Here is a 19111-nt window from a genome sequence, read left to right as displayed (position 1 = left end):
CAAAGATTGTGAGTCTTTCACTGTCTGGTTTTGCTTCATTTACATGCACCACTCAACCATGTTTCGAATAGATCGAGATTGTCTGCCAATGTGGTTTGGTGAAATTAACATGAAAATGTAGTTTCAGGGACAGCCAAGTTGAGTGGTGCTGGAAATGAAGCATTAGATCAGTTTGTACTGGTGGTGGCGGATAAGCTGAGGCCTCACCCGGGTATTCTGTAGCATTTTTTCCAGTGAATGCTGGGAGCCACTCGTAAAACACAATGTTCTGTTGGGTATATTGAGGACTTCATCACTGACCATTTTCATAAATGTTTTTGTTTGTGGGCTTGTTGGTGTTGTGATACAGGAATGTACAGAGGATGTTACTCGTTTTTATGTTATTCCTTCTAATGTATGTCCATCTCATCCCTTTTTCCACATGTCCAACATTCACCATTCATGGAGCTAACAATGGTTATAGACAAGGGTCCAAAGGAATTAAGCAAGTTCAAAAATTCCATGCTCAATTAAAGCAGGGAATTTGGAATTTGACCAGCGAGGGTATTGGAATAAAAGTCATAAACATTATCAAGTCTACATCGACAGACAGTTTGAACGACAGGTTTTATCAGCTGAGGGCTAAATGCGAGGAAGGACTAATGCTCCAAACATCATATTTACTTTACATCCCACCCAAGGGAGTGAGAACTCGTTTGTTAAGTTTCAGACGATAAATACACTTCTCACCTCCACTCATTTAATCCTCATTTTACAACCTGTGGAACCAACTTCCACATTCTCTTCAATCTCATTTTTCCATCCAGGTCTTCAAAACACCTGTTCACCACCATCTCATATCGTCCCCAATCCAAAACCATGAACTTTTCCATTTTCTACCCTTGGTAACCCCTCCCCTCCCACCGCCAACCCCACTCCAATCCCTCTGCTTCCAAATTTCCAGTTTTCCCTCTTGACAGTTTCCTTCGATAGCCATCTTGTCCACCCCATGCATCCTCTCCTGCCCCCATTCCTCCCCATACCCATTGTTTCTCCAAGTCTGCCTCCACATTGGCCTTCAGCCCTGATGTTGGCATTTCCCTCTCTCTGGTGTTTCTTTTGGCCTGTTATATTCTGATCCATTCAGTGTACCAGGATCTTTTCCATTTTCTACCCTGAGCTCTTCACGAGCCTCCTATGACGACCAAATTTATTTTCTATATCAAACAGTAACTCAATGCAATACATTGTGCAGAAGCAATGTCACGAACAAATTTATGATAATTTCAGATTCAAATGGTTCAGTTGTTGAGTGGAAACGCATGAAAAGAATTTCGTAGAATTTTCTTCTGAAAATTATTGTTGTCACAACGCTCAACAATATCCAATGATTGAAATTTTGATATTGCAGTATTGTTCAGGGTATTAAGTCGTCACCCACTACAAGTGTTGCATGCATGAATGGAATGTATGTCGATGCATATATAGTTGAAGTTATTAATACTTGAAACACCCACTCCCGTCTGGAGCATTGATAAGTCGTCTCTCCCCCCCTCCCCACTCTGTGAAATGGGGGGTGGGGGTTGTTTTACTTCCATGGCCTGGCCCTAGCTTTGACCAATCCGTATGCAACATTTGGTGGGGATCGGGCCAACCCTGTTTTTGTTTTTTACATGATTTTCAGATGTAGATACATACATGCATACATACATACATACATACATACATACATACATACATACATACATACATACCTACATACATGCATACATATATACATACATACATACATACATACATACAAGGAATTGCCATATTTAATGGAGTAGGATTACATCACATTTGCACACACATAATGGAATTTTAAGTGTCAAGAACATCAGTGTGTGCACCATCATTTTCATAACAGAGTTTAATGCATCTCCATGTTTTGAATGTGACATCTTTTTGTTTTGGGAGATAATTGAAAACGCATTCCACACACCCTGCTTCATGTCATCTGTTGTGTGATAGCGGGTCTTTGACACATATACATGTGTAATCCATATAGGGGGTAATGCGACTGATGTCACACCCTGTACATAAATAAAAATGAGTTCCCAATTTATTGTTAGTGATGGAAAGCTCCACAATGTGCTTGAGGGACCCTGGGTTCAAGGAGTTTGTTTACATTGCATGTTTAAGGGTGTGTAAACCTGGTAAACAGCGATGACCCATTTCCGTGCAGTCAGGAAGATCTCTTCGTCTGACCAATCTGGATGGTCATCTTTCATTTGCTTGGCTTGGAAGTTGTGAAAACGCAGCCATACTGTGCCAAGCACTCTCAGGAATGGGCTTTCATTTCCCCAAGGATTCCCAAACGCTGTACACATGAGGTATACACAGCATGCATATGCAATGACAACAATGAAACCATATCAATTGTATCCATGGGGTATGGAGAGCATGGCGAATGGTCAAAACGTTTTCTCAACCATTAAGGAATGGCCCTGCACCAGGGAAACTCTACACAGATGCGAGTCCTTTTTTCTATCCAGTTTACAACCAGTGTCACATGTTGTTCCCAGAAGTGGTGGAGTTTCCTGATCATTTTTCCTTACAAGTGATGTTTTTAGTTCTGGAATGGTGGCAGAGAATGCCCACCAATGTCATCTCAGTATGACCAACAAGTGCCTCATGAACACCAAGTTATATAAACAAGGTTCGTTTAAATTTGAACTGAACTTTATTTTATTTTATATAAATCTAAGCTCATGGAAGAGCAAGAAGCATATCAACAGACGTGCAGATCAAATTTTAAAGGAGAACCAACAATCACGTGTTTCCCACGAACACACATGATGAAAAAGAAGATATTGGTCAGTGAGGGAACAATGGGGGTTGGGCAGCAAATTCTCATGTGTTTTTTTTGTTCACAAAACCATCTTTTGAAATTTCCATGTGATTGGCTGCACAGTTTGGTGATGATCATCTGTCAAGGTCATCCAAAATTCCAGGTCAACCTCAAAATTCCAAGCTCAATGATAAACAAAATTCCAAGTCAGATATGAATTACAATCATACAATCAGACTGGCAGAGAACTTTTAATAAGCACTGTAGATTCTCCAGCTTTATCCATTTCAAATAAAAATAGATGCAAGCACGATAAACAAGTTTTCTCGTTTACATGTTAAGGATATCTGTCACACAAGCAACTGACTACTTTTCCTCAAAGCTGATTCAGCCATATATTGAAACACAAGAAGCTCTTGCTTCACTCACCAGCAAATGACTACAAAGAGTGTCCCACACAACACCTAGTTTTGAGTTTAAGAATAACTGAAGGAGGCATCATTCTTCAACCTGTGTATTTTTTGCACAAAAAACCCACCTTCCAATAGATAATGTTATATGCATGTCGATCCATCTTCTTCGTATGTTTATAACTCCACAAAAAAAAACATCTGTGGTTTGGAAGATCCATATTGAAACGTGAAACCACCACAAGCTACTTTTGTTGCTCACAACAAGGTTCAGTACCCATTTTTTCATCACTGAGGGGTCTTTATCCAAAACTGTGCAGGCGTTGTGTTACTGGTGTTAAGTATCCTCCCACGGGGAAGAGGGGGTGTTACATTGTTGTTTGTTCGACTGTAAATGAGTTTTGTGATTGTGATGGTATGACTGTTTGACAGTTTTGATGACTTTTGTGATTTGCTTGTTATTCTCTTTTTTTATTGTTGCAGATGCTGTGTGCCATTTTACTTTCTGCAAGATTTCACTTCTCCTTGGAGAGATAGTTAATGAAGGAGAGAAATAGAGTATAAAGGAGATGACAGAGAAGAAAAAGCAAGAATTAGAATGAATAAAGAGAATTGTGAAAAAAAAATTAGAAAAAAAAAGGAGTATGCGAACAGAATGAGTGGAGATTTGGGGGGGGGGAGGTCTGGGTGCTTTGGGGGATCCTGAAGAGTTGTGGAGTGCCTTCAAGACCACCGTCCTTGATGTTGCCGGTAGATGTCTTGGAGCTCACCAGAGGGCGAAGAAGAATTTTGTCTCTCAAGAGACACTGGATACCATTGCCCAGAGTCACAGGGCCAGGCTGAATGGCAGAGCTGAGCTGTTCAGGGAGCTGAGGCATAAAACTGCACGTGCACCAAGGGCAGACAAGGAGGCCTATGTGCAAGGAATCTTTGAGGGGGTAGAGCATTACCTGTGGTCAAGTGACTCTCATCCTGCTTACAGTTACATTCGCACATTGCGTTCGTCGAAGCCCGTCACTCGGTGTACTGCAGTTAAAGCAGAGGGTGGTAGGCTCTTGACAGGGGAGTCCAAAGTGAAGGCCCGCTGGGCCGGTTACTTTGAGCGGCTGTACCAAGCTGATCCACCATCTGTTGAGTTGGATGTCAGGGGTGTTGCAGTCCCTATTGCTGACCATCCAATCAAGTGTGGTCAACCTTCATTTGTAGAAACACAGGTTGTGGTGAACCGGTTGAAATGGAATAAAGCTCCTGGGATCTGCGACATCCATGCTGAACTTCTCAAGGCTGGTGGAAATGCTGCACTTGTGTCGTTACATGCAGTTCTGTGCTCTGCCCTGAACACAGGCATCATCCCAACTGATTGGAAGAGGGGGCTTTTTGTCCCTCTCTAGAAAGGGAAGGGTGATCCCCACGACTGCAACAACTACAGAGGGGTGATGATGCTTTCAGTGCCGGGCAAGGTCTTTGCTCGGATAATCCTTGATAGGGTTCGCCACCATCTGCTTGAGCACCAGTGTCCAGAGCAGTCAGGCTTTACAGTTTACACCAAAGAGGTCAACGATTGACCATATCCTTGCTCTTCAGGTCCTCACCGATCACAGATGAGAGTTTCAGCAGGAGCTGCTTGCAGCCATTGTTCATCTCTGTAAAGTGTTTGATTCAGTGAATCGGGATGTCCTCTGGAGGATTTTTGGTCTTTGTGGGGTGACACCAAAACTGATCGATCTGATGTCTGAACTATACTCTGGTGCTGAGAGTGCTGTGATGTGGTGCTTCCATTTCTGATTTATTCCAGTTGTTACTGGAGTACGTCAGGGGTGTGTACTGGCCCCAAACTTTTCAGCACTTGTATGGACTGGATTCTGGGGAGCATGTCGGAGAGATCAAGCTGCGGTGCATCGTTTGGGAATGTCAAGATCTCTGACCTTGATTTCGCAGATTATGCAGTCATCTTTGCGGAGACTCTAGATATCCTTTTTGGAACCCTCGAGCTGTTGAATGAGGATTCGTAGGCGCTGGGATTACGGGTTTCCTGGGTCAAAACTAAGATCCAGGCTTTCAATGACATCTTGGATACTGCTATCCTGTCTGTGCCTGTTTGTGGTGAGGATGTTGAGGTCACGGAGAGATTCACTTACCTTGGCAGTGATATTCATGTCTCTGCTGGCTGTGAGCCATAGATCAACAGACGTCTGGGTCGGGCCTGGGGAGTCATGGATTCACTGGATCATGGGGTGTGGCGCTGCCGGCACCTGTGTGGAAGGACGAAAGTCCGAGTCTTCAGGTCGTTTGTGCCTCCAGTCGTGCTCTGTGGATGTGAGACTTGGACTCTGACCAGGTATATGAGATGGAGAATAAATTCCGTTGGTACCAGGTCCCTTCAGAGAATCCTTGGCTATCGCTGGTCAGACTTTGTGTCCAACGCGCGGTTGCTGAGAGAGACTCAAATGATATTTGTTACCTGCATAGTCAGTGAGCGTCAGCTGCGGCTGTATGGACGTGTGGCTCGTTTTCCTGACGCTGATCCTGCTCACCAGATTCTCTCAGCAAGGGAGCCTCGTGAGTGGAGGAGGCCAATGAGTTGACCACATGCCTCGTAGTTGTTGCAGGTTGATCATCATCTCAAGGAGATGGGGATGGGCCAGGCATCTGCCTGGGGGATGGCCAGACGGAGGCCCCTGGAGTTCCGGCGGAAAGTGGACACAGCGACTTGCTGCTCTGGCGCTTGCTCCCATACCTGACCTGACCTGGCATCCCGCACTGCTCACCATACTGTCTTTTTATGGTATCCATGACAATCTCCACTCAAGACTCACAGACTTACTCTCCTGTCGCAGGCAACACATGGCTCAAAATGGAATTCTCTCATCTCCCCTTCCTGTCCAGGCTGGAGTTCCTCAAGGCAGTGTTCTTGGCCCAGTGCTTTTTCTCTGGTTTTCATCAATGATCTCTCAGTCTCTCGAGAAAATCCTCTTTGTCTTTATCCTGATGACTGCACCCTCTTCCGTACCATCTGTCATCCCTCTGATTGGCAGGCAGTAGCTTCTTCACTCTCTGCAAACCTGGATAAAATCATAACCTGGTTAAACACTTGCAAGATGTCTTTCAATCCTGACAAATCTCACACCCTCACGATGTCTCTCCAAAAGGTCCATCTGGATAACCCTCCACCTCCACGCCCCCCCCCCACACCAACTGCTTTCTAAATCATCCCCTTGAAGAAGTCCTTTCATTCAAGCCTTTGGGCCTCACTATCTGCCACGATCTTTCCTGGGAAAGCCATATCTCCAAGCTGGCAACCAAAGCCAGTCGCCGACTGGACATCCTACGTCGTGCAAAGTCCTTCCTTGGCATGCCTGAGCTTCCAACCACTTACAAAGCTTTCATCCAGTCTGGTGGAGTACTGCTCACCCCTGTGGGGTGGTGCTCCTGCCTCACAACTAGCTCGACTACATGTTGTACAAACCAACGCTTTTAGGATCAATGGTATCTCCCACGATTAAGCCAATTCTTTGAGTCTCTCACTCTCTTACCGGAGGCAGGTCGATGTTCTTTCTGTCTCCTACTGTTTGCTCTCCAGCGTTGATCCCCCCTGCTCTGTCTGTGCTCTGCCCCCCCCTTCCCAACCTATATTTCCTCAGGGCGCTCAATGTCTGCCAAAAACCCCTTCTGGTGAAACTACCAAGATCACGAATGACTGCTCACTTTCACTCTTTCATTCCTCTTTTTCCCCACCTCTGGAACAAACTCCCACACCCTCTTCAATCCCACTCCTCCCTCCAGGTCTTCAAAACAGCTGTTCACCACCATCTCATATCTTCCCCATCCAAAATCTTGATCTTTTCTACCCCCGTTAATCCACCCAAAACCCACCTTCTTCAAATTCCCCGTTTTCCTTCCTGAAAGTCCCTGTAGTGCCATCTTGTTTACCCCATGTTCCCCACCCCATCCCTTGCCCTTCCAAAGATCTCCAATTATCTCTGTTCCCCACTATTTTGTGCTTCCCTCTCTGGCCCCTCTTGTTTCCAGCCTTGTTATACGTTCTGTGTTAGCTCTTACACGAGCCCCGACATCGTATACAAAAAAACACAGCTTTTAAAGGAAGAAACGCTTCATTCAGTGAGGATTCCGTTTATGGATATTGAAAAGGAGAGGGGAAAGGGAATGAAGGAGTAAATGAGCACGGGATATTGAGTTCGTTTTTTTTTACTGATGTTTCTTTTTTATGGTGGTGGGTTCGACTGAAGAAGAGATTTTTGTTGTTTGATTTTTTTTTTTTGAAGCGAGCAGGGGAAAAGGATAAAGTAATTATACCGAGGATAAAAAGAGCGAAAACGAAGCACGTGCGATCAAAAATGGAGGCAGAAGCAACAACCCGACTGGCACGAGTAGGCCAGACTTTACCTGGACCACAAACTCAAAGATTCAACACAACAAGATACAGTTTGGCACTGAGGTGGAAATGTTGAGTTTGATGATGTTTACCATAGATGATGTCTCGGTTTTCAGGAGTGATTTCTGGTGCTGGAGGTGGGTTTCGTTGCATGCGCAGGCGCTGCTTGCTGACCGGAGGCAAGGAAGGGTCTTTCCCTGTAGTGAGGAGTCCATCTTGGAAAGTGCGTAAGGCACTACACCACACATGGGATGTGCCATAAATGGAGCTTCCGTCCAGCCAGGCTGTCCCAGAGTTGGTCTGTAGTTAAGAAAAGATAGGAATATATTAAGTTGAATACATTTACTTCCTCCTAATGACGTTGTAACATGTAAAGGGACCATTTATTTTTTAGATATGCAAATATGGCATCCCCCCCCACCCCACCCTCTCTGCCCCCATCCTTCACGTGATCCACACTTGCCCTTATTTTTACTTCCCTCCCTTACTCTTACCTCCTCCGACTTTTCTTTGTTTTCTTTACACTCTCGACCATCCATTCTATTTTCGATAAAATAATCCACGTTTCGACTTTTCCTGTTCTCAGTTTAAATTTTCTCAATTTAGCCATCCACCCTCCCCCCATCTATATCTCCCACTCCCTTACTCCCCATGTGTGCATAACCAATTGATGGCTTCCAAGCTCTCTTCACGACGCAGCTGTTTAAAAGTAGAATTGAACTTCTGATTCTGAAATACCAAAACATTGATACAGAGCGTCGGCGCTGCTGAAGCAGTTTCGTGGCAAAGATTACACGAGGTGGCTTGCCATTAGTCCAGCAGCGTAGTCTGATATTTCAGATCAATTGTTCAAATTTGCATAAAAGCACCAAAATTGGTACACATGTAAAATAATGTATTCCGAACAATTCTAGATATGGAGCCACCTGAGATTGTGCCTTGGATATTGATACCTAGGATAAATAGGTATTATTACATGTGTACCAATTTTGGTGCATTTATGCAAATTTGAACAATTGGTTTGCGATGCTGCAGTACTACATTGCCTTCACAGCAGTAGTTTAGAGCAGGAATTTGGACTTGGCCAGATTGCTGGCGATGCTCGCCTATCCTTCACGAAGGACAACGCGGGATCTCCATTACGTTCACCAACTAATGCCGACAGACAGGATGCCCAGTTTAAATGTCCATCCGAGGGATAACACACACATTGATGAATCACCCTGCCTGTGAAACAAAAACACTGGGATGATAGTTTATGGCTGGGGTGAGACTCAAACCCAAGCAAGACAGCTTAGGGGCAAGTGAGTATACCTCTCTCGTGTGTGTGTGTGTGGGTATCATAATGTATATATATATATATATATACACATATTCAGTACATATATATATATACACATATATACAGTACATATATATATATATATATATATATATATATATATATATATATATATATATATATATATATATATATATATATATATATATATATATATATATATATATATATATATATATATATATATATATATATATATATATATATATATATATATATATATATATATATATATATATATATATATATATATATATATATATATATAAATATATATATGTATATATAAATATATATGTATGCATATATATACATATATATATATATATATATATATATATATATATATATATATATATATACATCCACATATATATATACATATACATATACATATATACATACATACATATATATATATATATATACATACCAATATGTATATATACATATATCTACATATATATATATATGTATAGATATATATATATATAAATATATATATGTATAAATATATATATATATATATATATATATATATATATATATGTATATATATATATATATGTATATATATATATATATATATATATATATATATATATATATATATATATATATATATATATATATATATATATATATATTGTTGCGGTTCTCGGAACCGCATGCATCCAACATACAGTGGTCCCAAGACAGTTATTCCATTTATAATACGTGTAGATCAGTGTTTCTCAAGGTGGGGCGTGGTAATATTTTGGTGGGGCATGAGGATTCAGAATGAATGAATCAACATATGATCGCTTTCAGAGCTTTGCATTTTCAAATTTTCAAAAGTTTGAACCTGCGACTGATGCCTAATAGCGTCATCTATCTATAATTCCAGCAGTGTGTGTGTGTGTGTGTGTGTGTGTGTGTGTGTGTGTGTGTGTGTGTGTGTGTGTGTGTGTGTGTGTGTGTGTGTGTGTGTGTGTGTGTGTGTGTGACCGCTGTTTCTCGACAACCTCTGGTCCGATCTAATTGAAACTTGCCAGGTATATTGCTGGGGACCTGAGGATGTGCCTTTTGAAGGTTTGATATTAATCGGACAAGTGCTTCCCAAGTTATGGCAATTTATTTACCAAACCAATGGGAAGACACGTTGTTGCGTGGGCGTGGCCGATGGGGAAGGGAAGCACAGCCACGTTCCCCATTACGGTTTACAACGTACGGGCTTCCGGAGAGTGATGACCGTGTATTCTAATAATTTATCGATTTCTTATGCGCATTTATAGATAAACACAATGGCCCAAGTTATGATCGTTTTCATATTAGACGGTGTATAAATTTTGGGAATATCAGAGTGCTGGTATGCTCCGAACCAGGAAGTAAATTTTTTCTCTCTCTTCTCTTCTCTTTTTGTTTTTCCTTGCCACGACATTGCGCAAAGGTAAAATACGTTGGCGCTAATTGAATAATTGGGTATTAAAAATAAATTGCGAATAATCACAACTGCGAATAATATCGTCTTCCGGGTCACGCACGTACGGGCACGTGAGAGCGAAGAAACGGCCTGTGTGGTTTATTTATTTATTATTATTATTATTATTATTTTTTAATTGTTTTTTTACGGGCACGTACTAGTAAGTAAAAACTGCTTCACCGCGCCCTTGTTCGCCAATCCGCCGGTCAGGTGTGCCCTTGATCAATTCAACGCTGTTACGTCATTCTGACTCGCTTTTCGTCAAGGGGAATTCCTTATATGTAGTATATACTGTGGTGTCTCCAATCATGGTGGGGCGTACGATTTTTTTGAAAATCAAAGTGGGGCATGGGACAAAAGAGGTTGAGAAACACTGGTGTAGATAGTCCATTCCCTTTTGTCTAATGGGACAACAGGACGTGCGTTGCGAGGATCTCAGAGGTAGGTTTGCTTACATCACTGACTTCATTCCTCCCCTTCTTTTCTGCTTATTTCTGAGGTAAATCTGAATTTGGGTCCTCGCGCAGGCCAACACGTGCAGCATGGCTGCGAGGAAACCGTGATAACCTCGCAATAACAGCACCCCAGGCGTATTACCAGCGCAGAGCACCCGTCCTCAAGCGATCCCTCAACCCAACTTTTGCGGCGAGTTATACAATATGCTCGGCAGCTCAAGATGATCGACTCGAGCTTCCGATGATCTGGGGGGAGATTGCTGGTTGCATTGAAATGGCATATGAATGAATATCTATTCAGAGGCTGTACGGATGGTGTTTTGCACAACACAGAAGCAAATGACCCAATATCGGCAAGAGTGTGGCTTGTGGCTTGGTGCCAAGAGCTACATCGTCAGAGGCCGGTAATAGTAAAACGACAACCACGCCACGTTGTGCATGATATGGGCGAACAGACTTTTCAACCCATTTCTGAACTAATTATACCGATCGGGGTTTGCCCCACGCACACAAAGGCAGAATCGGATGAACACGAGCGCTGGCCACGTGCGTAATGGTGGATCCACGCGCACTGTACGGAACGTGCTCGAGAGCACGAATTTACCGCTCGCAATACTTTGTATCGTGCAGAGCGAGGCACGAATGGACACCTCTTACTGTCTGTGCATGGGTTCGCCATAACATCGTGCCTTCGGTCCTCGCTGGTGGCCGCGGATGTTCCCCATGGACGGCAAAACGTCTTCTCGCCTCGACGGCCAGCGAAGCTGCGATCGGGCGAGGGCATGTTGTACAGCTCGGGCCACGTGGCGCACACGGAGCAGGCACATTGACCATCGCTGGTCAGGGCGCCCGAGCAGGCATGCAAGACCGACGCCACTCTTGGCCGGTCATCAGGGCATGGCCCGGGGGTTCGTGCAAGGCAATTCATGGAGCGGAGTTCGGTGTGGGCGATTCGTGTCATGCCGTGAGGTCGGAGCGGGCTGTTTTGTGGCTTGGGGTCATCTTGCCGGAAATGGAATGTTGCGGTTTCCGGCCATCGCGGCCGGCTGGCACAGGGGGTTGGGGCCCACCAGAGCGCCCGATTTGGGTGATGACACAGCGTTTCGGGGTGGCCCCCCACCCCGCACCGCGGGGCCTATAAAGGTCCGAGCGGAGCCTTCAATCTCTCTCTGCCCTACCTCGCCTCTCGCTCAATTTGGACTTCAACTCCGCTTTCTGTCGCCATCACTTCGTCTCTGCCTTCTGTCATCACCTCGACTTCCCCTCCTCTTCACCGCCCACACGACGCTGACTCCACCCTCCCAACACAAGCCCCTCCTTCACACCGACGGTCGCATCGCATTCTCTGGACGACGCTTTGCACGAAGCAAGAGACGACGCGCCAGCTATCAGGGGGGTACCGCACCACGGAGCATTCCCCCAAACGTGTTGGTGGCGCGTTCGGGCAAGCGTGCAAAGGTACCGAGAGACCATAGCCTCAAGTCTTCTCCTTTCTCACTTCAATTCCTCTTCATCGGTGTGTGTGTGTGTGTGTGTGTGTGTGTGTGTGTGTGTGTGTGTGTGTGTGTGTGTGTGTGTCCTGGCGCCTGTACACATAAGTAAGACTGTAGAAGATTATTATTATTATTTCACATTAAATCTGATCTGTGTCTGCTTTGTAAGTTGCTTGTATATTGTCGCACCACACCTTTCTTCCCTCTCTCTGCTTGCACACAACAATAAAACTATTCACTGTGCCACATATCTTTCCAAGCCTGCTTGTAAATAAATTATTATTATTGGGAATGTTCCATGCTCGTTTTTGTCTTTTCTTCCATTGATCCAGCATGGTCCGAATCCTAGCTTAGCCAGGACTTTATTCCCAACAATCCGTTCCTTTTCGCCAGTACGTCTTTGGCAGTTTTGCTCGGCTGCATCCGATCCGGTTTGGACAAGGCGAACCGAGGGTGTGTTCCCCGGTAATTAAATAATGTGATTAATTAGGTAACCCAGTTAACCCATAGACAGGAGGACCCTAGGTCACGCGGTTGAGTTATTGGCATCCACGGTTGGTTCGCGACCCGCCACGCCATGGAATTATCCATGTGAGTCTGGTGGGGAGCCGAGATAGCTTCCCCCTCGTGGTCTTCTCACCCGATCCCCGGCTCGCAACAATATATATATATATATATATATATATATATATATATATATATATATATATATATATATATATGCCATCCAAAAGTACAAACTAGAAGAACATTTTGTAAAACCACATTGCATATTGTACTGTAATTATCTTTCCTCGAGCACTCCATCAGTGTGAGAAACGAAGAATAAATTAGGAATGAGGAAAGCTATTTGTGTTTATCAGCAAGTCCATGACCAAACGGTGGCAAAATTCGATAACGACTGTTCAGTGAAACAGACTATGAAGTAGTAAAGAAGAAAAAATAACATCAGTGTGTTTTTCCCAAGTGCAGTGATTCAAAACGGAGTGAAATATCTTCATGACTGTTTCCATGTTATGATTGATGGATTGATGGAATCTAAATTTATTGTGTTAAGAACACCATCAACAAGAGAGAAGGGAAGGGAATGGAGTGTGTGTGCGTGTGCGTGTGTGTGTGTGCGCGCGCAGGCAAAAGTGAACCTGTAAGCGTGGATTGCTCGTTGAGACTCCAGTCGACTTGTCCCACTGGCTTCTGAACAGCACCATCACATTGTTCCTGGAATTTGAATTGAAGACCGGGTCTTGAGGTGGAACATAAATGTTGAGAAACTCCACCGGGCACCCAGCACGCCGCGTGTCCACGATCTCGTCCATCACGTGCTGCCCTGCGGGCGCAAGATCAACAATCATTGCTAAAGTAAAACAGCAACTCTCAATCGCAAACTGAGGGAAATGACAATGGATTACTTGTTTAAAATTCCATCAATAAGGTGCAGATGGTGAGTTCATCAACTAAACAAGCTTGCTGTACACGAGGTGTAAATATATTAGCAGTCTTTGAGGAATTTTTTCAGGCAATCGTTGTTTGAGAGGAATCAGAAATCAGAGAAACCTTTGTGGTGTGGTAAAGCCCCACAGAGGGATTGAATTGCACAGTTTAAAGCCAAACTAAGGTTGTTTGAACACTTGATTGAGATAAAAGACATTGCAACATCAGTGTTGAGTCAGTTTATTCTAAATTTGCATAAATGCAAAACAGTAAAATGCCTCCGGTTACTCCTCGCATATGTTATATCACGTCTGCTCGTGCTATCTCTTTACATTGGTCTGAATGTTTTCATAAAATTTCAACACCAAAAAGAATGATTTATCAAAAAAAACTGCCAACGATATTATGTTTAATGGGAGTGGTACCAAAGAAAACAGAGAGGACAGTGCGGTTGCTGCTGGAGGGAACACCTTGTTCCCCCCGCATGATGGTTCGGCTCACGGCTCGTGGGTTGGGCAGTGAAGGTTCTCCTCTGGCATGGTAAACGCCGTCGGCGTAATGTGCTGATGCCAACCTCAAGAGTTTGGTTCCTTTGTACCAAGGAAAGAAATGGTGGGATTTTAACACGGTCAAAGCCGACAGTTCAACATTGATCGGTCGATAGGAAATAATGCTCACGAGTATGTAAAATAAAACATTAACATGGCTGTCACAGAATTGATCTGCAGTTAAGAAGAGATAGTAACATATTAGGTTGAATACCTTTACTTCCTCCTAATGATGTTGTGAATGATTCCTCCTAATGAAGGAAATAATGCTCACAACAATGTAAAATAAAACATTAACATGGATGATCAACAATAAAGAAAAACTAACAAGCTAATATTTGCCCGACAAACGTGTGTTCATTTAATAATGTACAATGCAATTCTATACAATATATACCACACTCTAGATTTTAGAACATGCAATAAAAATATACATGTGGACAATAAACAAAACGAACAAACCAAAGTTTAGATGGACAAAAGTGTTTTGTTTTTAAAAATACAATCTACAATCTAATAAATAAAATTTGTCATCTGTCTGTCTGTTTGCATGTTCACATTTTTCATCCACCACCTCAGCCTCTAAAGGCCCCGAAGACCCTCGAGGCCCTTTAGACCCTTTAGATCCTGAAGACCCCAAACACCCGTAAGAACATTTCAGAGCTCGAAGACTTTTTAAAACCTTTTAGACCTAAAAGCCAATTCAGATCCCAAAGACCCTTAAGACTCTTTAGACTCCATCTATCCATGAAGTGTGACTATATTTGACCCCAAAGACTTGAAAGACCTCAAATAGCCTCAAGCCCCCAAAGACCCCAAATATCCTTGAAGATCCTGAAGAACCAATAAGACCATTAAGACCCCTTTTACCTTTAAGATCCTTTCAATACATTAGACACCTTTAGATCCCTTCACCTTTGAGACCTCTTATACCCTTCCCTCCAGGTCTTCAAAACAGCTGTTCACCACATCTCATATCTTCTCCCATCCAAAACTACGATATTTTCTACCCCTACGAATCCACCCCAAACCCACCTCCTTCAAATTTCCTGCTTTCCTTCCTGAAAGTCCCTGGCGTGTTCATCTTGTTTACCCCGTGTACCAAGACACATCCCTCTCCCTTCCACAGACCTCATGTCTCTGTTCCACACTGTTTTTTTCCTTCCCCCTCCCCCCCAACCCCACCTCACCTCCTTCCTCTCCTTGTTGTACGTTGTGTGTGTAAGGTCTCACAAGAGCCTCGACAGTGTATACAAAAAAAGGAGAAGACTCCTCCAAGAACCTTTAGACCTTTATACCCCTTAAATACTTTGGATCCCTCGACCTTATAATACCATGTCGACTCCTTACATGCTTGAGACAGATTAGAGAGCTTGAACCCTTGATCATTTAGAGCTTTAAACCACTTGGACCTCTTAACATGCTTGAGAGATTAGACCCTTTTGACCCCTTCGACACTAACTACAATTGGAACGTACCCTTGAGACCATCTCAAACCTTTCAAACGCACACCATGCAAACATCTTTAATCTTCTTGCAAAACACAATTGTACTATTTTTCAGTAAGTAATGTGCAAACTCGACCCACCCAGGTACTATGATATCTAAGATACAAAAAAAGAAAGTTTGTTTATTTACGCATTTGGGCTCTGCAGGAACCAGTGCGACCAAACTTTGTATGGCCTCCTCTTTAATCCAGAGGAAGGCCGAGAGCTGTTTGGATGTTAAAAAAAATTGACCCAAGATAAAACCAAGTAATTGGCCTTCAGACCTCGACTGGGTCTTGTGCTTGTACACTGCTGTGTTTTTTTTTCCCCCCTGGGAGCAATCAATGAAGGTTTTGTGAAGATTGTATGTTGAGGTTATCGTGATTTGTTGTCAACATCACAAATTTAACAAGAAAAATAGCAATCAGAGATTGCAGACCTTCACCAGGACTTGTTTTGTGTGGTGTTTTTGGAATTGTGTGTGGTGTATTTTGTGTGGCATTTGTGTACTGGTGTGTTATCTTACTATAATTCACCGTCTGTCTGTCTGTCTGTTCCCAGGTACCGCAAAAACGGCTGAACCGATCGCAACCATTTTTTGTGTGTAATCCTGGGACCCTTTGGAGTATAATAGGCATAAATATAATAACATGACCCCCTTGATGGTTACCGTAGGGAGCGGGTGCTTCGAATGTAATTGAGACCTAACAAGAACTGCCACTTTATAACTGCTGGTAGTGATGACCAGGTACCAAGATGTCCCGCTTTGATGCAACCCCACTTTGATCAGACACCTGACCCTGACCCATGACGTTTATTATTATTCATTTGAATTAAGAATGGGAATAAAATAAATTCAAATCGAATGGAGGACTAAATCGGTACAGTCATGCATTGGAGTCATCAGAAGGAACTCAAACAAGCAAAAAGCAAAGATGGACAGATCAGGAGGAACCTGGATAGGACTTGGGTTTCAACTGCTACTCCTCCACCCTCAAAACCATCCAGGCACAGCCAAGTGAGCCTTATTCAACAACAACAAAAAAAGAACTCAGATTCAAAAAATTAAAGAATGCTGACTGCCAGACCATGTGTCCGATCAGGTTGAAATTTAAAACATACATTCCCTATGACTGCAGGATAATAATTGTGAAGTTTCACGTCAATTGATGAAGGGCTTCAAGAGAAGGAATTTTATTTAAGATCTTCGCTCAAACCAATATGGCTGCCAAACCATGTAACATCAATTATTCATGAATACCCTGGTATCCCCAATACAAGGCTTGGGGAACATTTGTGTGAAGTTTCCCCTCAATCTGTCCAGCCATTCTGGATAAGATTTTATAGGCTTTTGGGTAAATCCAATATGGCTGCCAAACCATGTGACCTATGACGTCATATGTGTGAACGTTTTGTTCCTCATGGATAGGTGGTCGTAGTAGGGAAATGTTTGTTCTGAGACAAGACTCCCTTCGCAAGACCACTCGCATATACTTGCTCTCGCTCATTGCGCTCGTTTTCATTCGCTGTAGCTCGCTCACCTGCTCAATGTCTTATCTCAAAACCAACATTTTCCGACGACTTGTGTGGGGTTGATTTTATTTACTAATGTGACGTTGAAGATGGTCTCTCATCTTATTTACTCAAACCACAGTGTGAGAGAGAAGACACCATAATCGACATCTTTAAACTTGAAGAGTGAATGGACGAATATTTGTTTATGTTCTATTTTAAGAAATAACTTGATTTTCTTATAACGCTCATTGCTATCTAGTATATAAACAAAGAATAAGTTGGAACTTTGTTCATGGTTTAAGTATTTTTGTTGAGTAGAGATGAAATTAAAAACCTCTTTCACTGTTCTGTCTGAGAACCTCCTGAGCCACATATCATTTTGCAATGGCAGTAGATTATTTTTCCATTGATTTCTTGACATGTGTTAAATCTTTCTAAACCCCCCCACTCTGTATGCTTAATTACACTTGCCTTTGTTATTCCTTCAATAAGACCTTTTTGATATTTTCCACAATAATTAAGTTTTCCATTCAAATACCAAGGCTGTGATTTTCTCCACTCTTTAATTTGGTTATTGCTTGGTTTATGTCGCATTTATATAGCAGTAAAAAAGGTGGCAGTAGTCCTTTAAAATCCCTCCAACCCAATTCTTTATGTATTACCTTTTCTAACAGGGGGGTTGCCTTGTTGGCACTTCCTTGTCAACAAATTGCCTTGTTGGCACTTCCAGAAACCTCCAGTGTAGCAGTACTTGGACAAAATATTATGCCATCATGACCAATCATATTTGCAGCTCACACTCACAGCATTTGGGAATCTCGAGATTCCAACAAAATTGTGGCTCGTGGAAAATATATTTTGTGCTCGGAAACGCAAAGCAAGTGTTGAAAAACCCTTCTCATGTCATTTTTCTCAAGACCGCGTGGGATAGTGTTCTCTGAACCCTCTCGTCAGAAAAAGCGAAGACAAACATGCTGACCCACTGTATTTGAAGTTATAGATTACAAGATAAAACCCACACTTTCCATTTCTTGTGTAAAAAGCTTTCACTATCTTGTATATCAAATCCCAACTTCAAAGCATAAATTACACCATGGGTGCTCCGTACCTGCGCTTCCCCATTCAGTGCGAGCGAGATTGTTGTACCAGCCGTCAAAGCGCTGGATCTCGAACAGCGGGTAACCATCTGTGGGAAAAATAGGTCAGGGCTTTAAAAACAACACAATAGACCCACTGAGACCTCATTCCACAACACTTCACTTTCCTCCCTTTGTGATGTGAAGCATCCGTACTATTTAAGCTTCCTCCGATAACAAAGGAGGGGGAGGCATATTGCTGTTATCGGGTTTGTTTATACAATAGGTGCCCACAATTATTTAAATGTACCACAAAGTTTATTAGATCCCCAGGAGTACAAAACCATCATTGAGGAAAAGAAAATAATTAAACAATAATAATAATAATAATAATAATAATAATAATAATAATAATACCTTTCTGCGCTTTCAACACTCCAAATTTCCAAACTGTATCAATTTCCCCAAATTATATCTCGGAGCCGGTTGGGACTTCCAGAATGAAATTTTACTTAAATAATGTGAAGAGAAAGTATGGAGGGTTGACCTAACTTTTGACCTAATTTTAAGGTCATGACCTAATTAGAGACTTTTTCGCCATAATTTGACGGAAGCTTGTCCAATCAGAAGAAAATTATCCTCATTAGATCGACTCGAGCGGTCCAGAAGACCTTCTTCCAGTTCTCA

General features: G+C 42.6%; 1 protein-coding gene across 3 annotated transcripts in view; it reads right to left on the bottom strand.

Annotated features, from left to right (window-relative positions):
• Positions 1 to 19111, bottom strand: part of LOC147015593 (dual oxidase 1-like) — a 187301-nt gene that overhangs the window by 161318 nt on the left and 6872 nt on the right. For all 3 annotated transcript variants that reach the window (XM_085850495.1, XM_085850493.1, XM_085850494.1), the window contains exons 2-7: positions 18457 to 18534; positions 14224 to 14388; positions 13510 to 13694; positions 7708 to 7915; positions 2175 to 2341; positions 208 to 268 (exon numbers count right to left, since the gene is read on the bottom strand). In XM_085850495.1, coding sequence (XP_085706621.1) covers positions 208 to 268; positions 2175 to 2341; positions 7708 to 7915; positions 13510 to 13694; positions 14224 to 14388; positions 18457 to 18534 — 864 coding nt within the window. The remainder of the gene's footprint in view (positions 1 to 207; positions 269 to 2174; positions 2342 to 7707; positions 7916 to 13509; positions 13695 to 14223; positions 14389 to 18456; positions 18535 to 19111) is intronic.

Source organism: Eptatretus burgeri, chromosome 12, assembly GCF_056783735.1.
Source record: "Eptatretus burgeri isolate ZD-2024b chromosome 12, Ebu_testis_v1, whole genome shotgun sequence".
NCBI classification, from domain to species: Eukaryota; Metazoa; Chordata; class Myxini; order Myxiniformes; family Myxinidae; genus Eptatretus; species Eptatretus burgeri.
Note: the sequence above shows the minus strand (reverse complement) of the source record. Positions and strands in the feature narration are given on the sequence as shown.